Source organism: Phalaenopsis equestris, unplaced genomic scaffold (assembly GCF_001263595.1).
Source record: "Phalaenopsis equestris unplaced genomic scaffold, ASM126359v1 Scaffold231919, whole genome shotgun sequence".
Taxonomy (NCBI): Eukaryota; Viridiplantae; Streptophyta; class Magnoliopsida; order Asparagales; family Orchidaceae; genus Phalaenopsis; species Phalaenopsis equestris.
Genome location: NW_018249888.1, coordinates 25,564 through 30,665, shown reverse-complemented (window position 1 = coordinate 30,665; position 5,102 = coordinate 25,564). Strand labels below are relative to the sequence as shown.

Here is a 5,102-nt window from a genome sequence, read left to right as displayed (position 1 = left end):
ATATAGATATATATAATTTATTTAATTACATATTAAATCAAGCCTAAATAGACCAAATAAAAATTAAATAAAAGTCTATTTGTTTTTGGCCAAATCAAGCTCAAATAATTGGTTTCTATATTGTTCACTTAAAAAAAGAATCAAACATGAGTTCTATAACAAACCAAACGTGAACTGGTGAACAATGAGTTTTTTTCACAGCCCATTAATTCTCCAAATGCCTGAATCTCTCAAATGGTGAATATTAGTGCACTTGATAAAATATCAAACAGTTTCTTAGCTAAAATTGACTTAAAATTATCTCATTAGGCAAATATCAACCATATTCTAGAAAGCTTGTTCAGACGATGCAAATCATTGCTACTAAAAAAGATGCTTCAATCATATTAGGTCACATATATCTTCTGACTAACTAAACCAAAGTCTAATAGAGCCCAAAACAATACAATTATGGGATCTTAATCTAGTTAACCATCATTTCCCTATAGCTACCGATTAGCCTTAATCAAATATTCGCCATCATCATTAGAATGAAAAAATAACCAAGGGATTCATAACTATGAAAAGTTTGGAACTATATCATAAAAATTTCATAAATAAGGGCAAAACTATTTGGTATTTTTTATCTTAAATTCAATCAGACTTCTCAAACGTTGACCCATAACATATAATCTCTGAAAAAGACTCATGAATTTTCAAAGCCCTCAAAATCAAATCCACGATAGCGAACACCATGGTAATTAAGAATCCAAACCCCCCCCTCCCCATTTTCAAATAATTAAGGATCTTCGCATCTTCGTCAGTCATTGCACCACATTGAAAGACATGCATTGCAAAAATAATTCAAATACAAAACTTATGCTACATAATGAATAAATTATGGGGTTATGCAAGGGCTATCAGTGCTACCACCTCACCAAAATCAGAAAACAAAATCACCAAGTTAAAAGAACTCTTTGTTTTTATTTCCATGGCCCTCACAAAACTAAAAGCCTCCACCCAAAAAAAAACTATAGGGTACGGTTATTGATGTCAAATTAAACTATCCTTACATTTATTCCCAAAGCAACCAGGATTACCACATATCATAATCTAGGGGGTTATTAAAATCATTGAAGCTCCACTACAAATCAAGAGATGGAAAACTCCAATCCATAATGATGTGCATGTTTATCAAAAAAACATAGTCAAAAGCAAAGCCAAAGAAATTAACATTCATGAAAATGTCAAATGTTAAAAAAAAAAAAGCCCTCAAGGGTTCTATCAATCATAAAGCTTTAAGAATAAAATAATTATCCTCCATCAAAGACATGCAAACTCATCTTTCAGATTAAAATTTTGCATGCACCCCTAACAAATAATATTATGTCGTCTAGCATTGAACTTAGATGAGAACACGAAAATAAGGCAGCTAGTCTTTTATGGAGCATAAAAATATTAAAAATAGAAATATATTAAAAGAGTGAAATACTCAAAATAATATCATATGGAAAAACAAGAAAATAAAAGAAAATTTTAAGGAAATCTAGTATAAATCTATGAATCATTCAGTGTAAAAGAAATAAAAATTGGCATTTGTACAAAACAAGCAATGCAAGGAACTTTCTCGAGCTAACATCAAGTAAAAAAGGAAAATCTTTTTGATTTTCAGTGTTGAAAACATACAGCTAACAAACAAATGATGAGCATCAAGAAGACTCATGTCAATTGGTGTAGCATCATCATTTCAATTTGTGTCCTAACATGCTTAGAACTTGGATTAAAAAATTTAAATTATAAGATTATACTCAATAAACCAAGGCAATCAAAACTAGTTTCTAAGTTATGTTCTTCAGATGGATCAAACGTACAATTCAAACTTTACTTAATTTTCAAACTAACAATAACAATTAAAGATTAATCAAATTAAAACTCTAAATCATGAGGTGGCCACACTAACAGTAAATCATCATTAGAGAGGCCTTGAACTACATATCAAACATTTAAGATTCATTGGAATCAACTTTTCCAATCAATGTTCAGCCTCATGATATATGCAATATGACATAACATTAAAAACAAAGCTTCTTTCAAATGACAGAGAATCTGCGAGGTTATGCGTGGCCATTGGGTACTCATACCTCGTCAAAACGGCAAAGGCAGATCTTCAAGGTCATACATAATCTAAGAAACTTGCATCATTTAGCATATTATAAAACTAAATGCCTCCACATAGGATGGGCTCATGGACCAAACACTTTAAGTCAAAGTCAACTAACTAATTTGAATGAAATAAGAATTTGAAGCCTCCAAGTCCCCACAAACAATCAAGAATATAGGATAATATAGCCAAAGGGGCCAACATCCATATAAATATCAAATACTCAAAATACAAAAGCCCTCAAGGGTCAAACTTTGATAGGTCAAGCTTAAAAAGAATGATTCCAAAGCACATAAAACCTCAAGAAATTAACTTGAAGCAGTGAAAGAATGACCAATTCACCGGCATAGGTTGAGTGATATGAGGATGGTCAAACATTCTAAGATGCTGTCAGCCTTCCCCACCAACAAAACAAATAATGGTCATATGAGATAGCAGCTAACATTGATCCAACACTATTTGAAATCATAAGCTTCAAACTAAAGAAGCCACTCGTCCTAATATCGCAGGAAATCAATGATTGAACTGAGTATATCAATATAGCATTGATCCAACACTATTTGAACTGAGCTTCAAACCTTGTAATGCATAAATTTTTTATACCATAATAGACATAATTCTCACTAAAATTTATGCTCCCCAAGATGAACCAAATAAATCAAATCAAACAGTACCACAATAAAAGGTAAGATTATCATAACATCATAATCAATGGAATCCAACATCTAAATTAAGCTTTCTATGCACCTAATGATGATTTAATAAGTTATAATCAGAGAAGATCATATCACAAAAATTCCGTAAATTAAAAAAAAAAAAAAAAAGTTTAAATGGAGGGACTCCATTCTTGACAATAGGCATACTTTCTAACAAAAAAAAAATTCATTTGAATCCAAACCCTTAGAAATTATAAAAGAAAAAATATACGCTCGAACAATAATTGTGAATATATAAGATAACTTTGAAGATTATATCTCCTTGTAAGATGTTTATAAAAGAAAGAAGCCTATTTCATCTTACCAAGCTCTTAAATAGGCTACACATTTTTTTAAAGACAACTTATGGGTATTATTTACGTCATTATTAGTCGTATCCCAACTATTTGTGGTCAACTTTATAAATTCTTATTTTGAATTCATTGTTGTTGAGAATTTAAGCAATTCTAAGCTAATAATTTTAATAACATATACATTTTACATCAAGTATGCCTATTTTCTTTCCTAATAATCAAACACAAATTTTAATAATTTATATCCATGCTAGCTCAAGTATGTCTATTTTTTCTTCCAAATACTCCAAAACTATATTTATATAATTGTCTGATGGTGCATTTCTAAACTTTGTAGTACATATAAAAACTTTCTAGCTGTGATATTATAAATAGATATCACCCAAACTATTCCTCTATAATAAACAATCCTTAACTTATCTTGCAAAACTTTTTTCACATATCCAGCTTAATATTCTCATTTCAATTAGGCTTAACTTAGCTGCAAATAACTTTTTTTGCTATCAAACACTTTGATATTTACAAATAATCTGTCTACCAATAGTTTTATAAGTTTTATTTTTATGTTTTCATGATATCCTCTGATCGCATACTACTCATAAAGCATGTATCTATTTTCAGCATCAAAACTTAGCTCTAAAAACTATCCCTTCATCTATATTCACCTTTTTGTATAATAGATTCAAATTACTTAAACTTATCATACACGCATATCAGTTTATCTTCTAATAATATTAGTTTATAATGGTAGATCTTTCCTCTAAAAACCAGACTCTAATATCACACCCACTAAATTTTGGTATCATATAACCCTAAGCCTTGATATATCCTCACTAAAATCACATATCATATACTCAATTATTTTTCAACAAAGTTTAGGGCCTATATCTTTTACATGCTCTCCAATACTCTTACTTTTCTCCATTTAAAACAAATGTCCCGCTAATTGGAACTATATCATTTGCAATCCCAACAGAAATTTAACTTTAGGGTTATTGGCTTATACAACACTATAAATTCTTGAAAACTTCATCTTTCAGTACGAATATCACATTCTCTCAATATATCCCAGAACATTGCATCCCGCTGATAGAAAAGCACTGTCAACCATTGCTTACCTTTCAATCCACAAAACAAGTAATTATGATGATTTTTCATCAAATGAAGTGAGAAGAAAAAAATCAATATGTTTATCAAAAACAGTCAAAAGAGAAGAAACTACATGGAGCGTTTTAGAGATGAACAGAAGAATGAAGCAATACCTGCATCTGACTTCCACGCATGCCCGCCGTTTCCTGACGGAGCTCCCGAAGAACCTAAAGTTCCAAAGCAAATATATCGACTATGGAATCCGAGAGAATTAGTATACGTGAAAGGGGAAAAAGAGTACCTGCGGCTCACGGACATTGGCGAGGACATACTCGTATAGCTGTGGGGAGAGGCTGATGACCTGCTTCTTTCCGTACTTCTCAGAATCTAATTTCACAAGGGGCGCTGCAACCACCGGCTTCACGGCGTCAGTGTAACAAGAAGCCCTTGTAAGTGGTGGGGTGAAAGGAGAAAGAGAAGACCGAGAAATCTTCTCCGATGGGAAGCGGAGGGGGAAAAGTTGGGTTAAGGGTTTTAGTGAAAATGGGGTTAGGGGAGAGCATGCCAGGAAAACTATTGCCATGGGATGGATGGAAAAACTATCGCCTGGGATGGATGGATGGAAGGATGCGATGCGGCATAACTGGAGATTTCTGAGACTAGACTATCTTAACAGAAGTAAACTAGCAAATCTAAGCTAGCAAACCAGCAATGACCCTTCTATCAAATTGGAAAATTCAAGGCCCTTTGTTCAACTTTAAGGTGCATTTGTGGCAGTATGTCATGGACAAATAGTCCCACATTGGCTAGGTGTAGGGCCGAAAAGCAGTATTTAAGTCCTGAGCTGCCCACCACCCATAAGAT

At 32.5% G+C, this 5,102-nt stretch overlaps 1 protein-coding gene across 1 annotated transcript in view; it reads right to left on the bottom strand.

Annotated features, from left to right (window-relative positions):
* LOC110038176 overlaps positions 1-4,899 on the bottom strand; it is a 16,034-nt gene extending 11,135 nt beyond the window's left edge. The window contains exons 1-2 of the mRNA XM_020742947.1: positions 4,540-4,899; positions 4,412-4,465 (exon numbers count right to left, since the gene is read on the bottom strand). Of these exons, the coding sequence (XP_020598606.1) occupies positions 4,412-4,465; positions 4,540-4,821 (336 nt within the window). The 5' untranslated portion in view covers positions 4,822-4,899. The remainder of the gene's footprint in view (positions 1-4,411; positions 4,466-4,539) is intronic.
* Between the last annotated feature and the right edge of the window lie 203 nt (positions 4,900-5,102).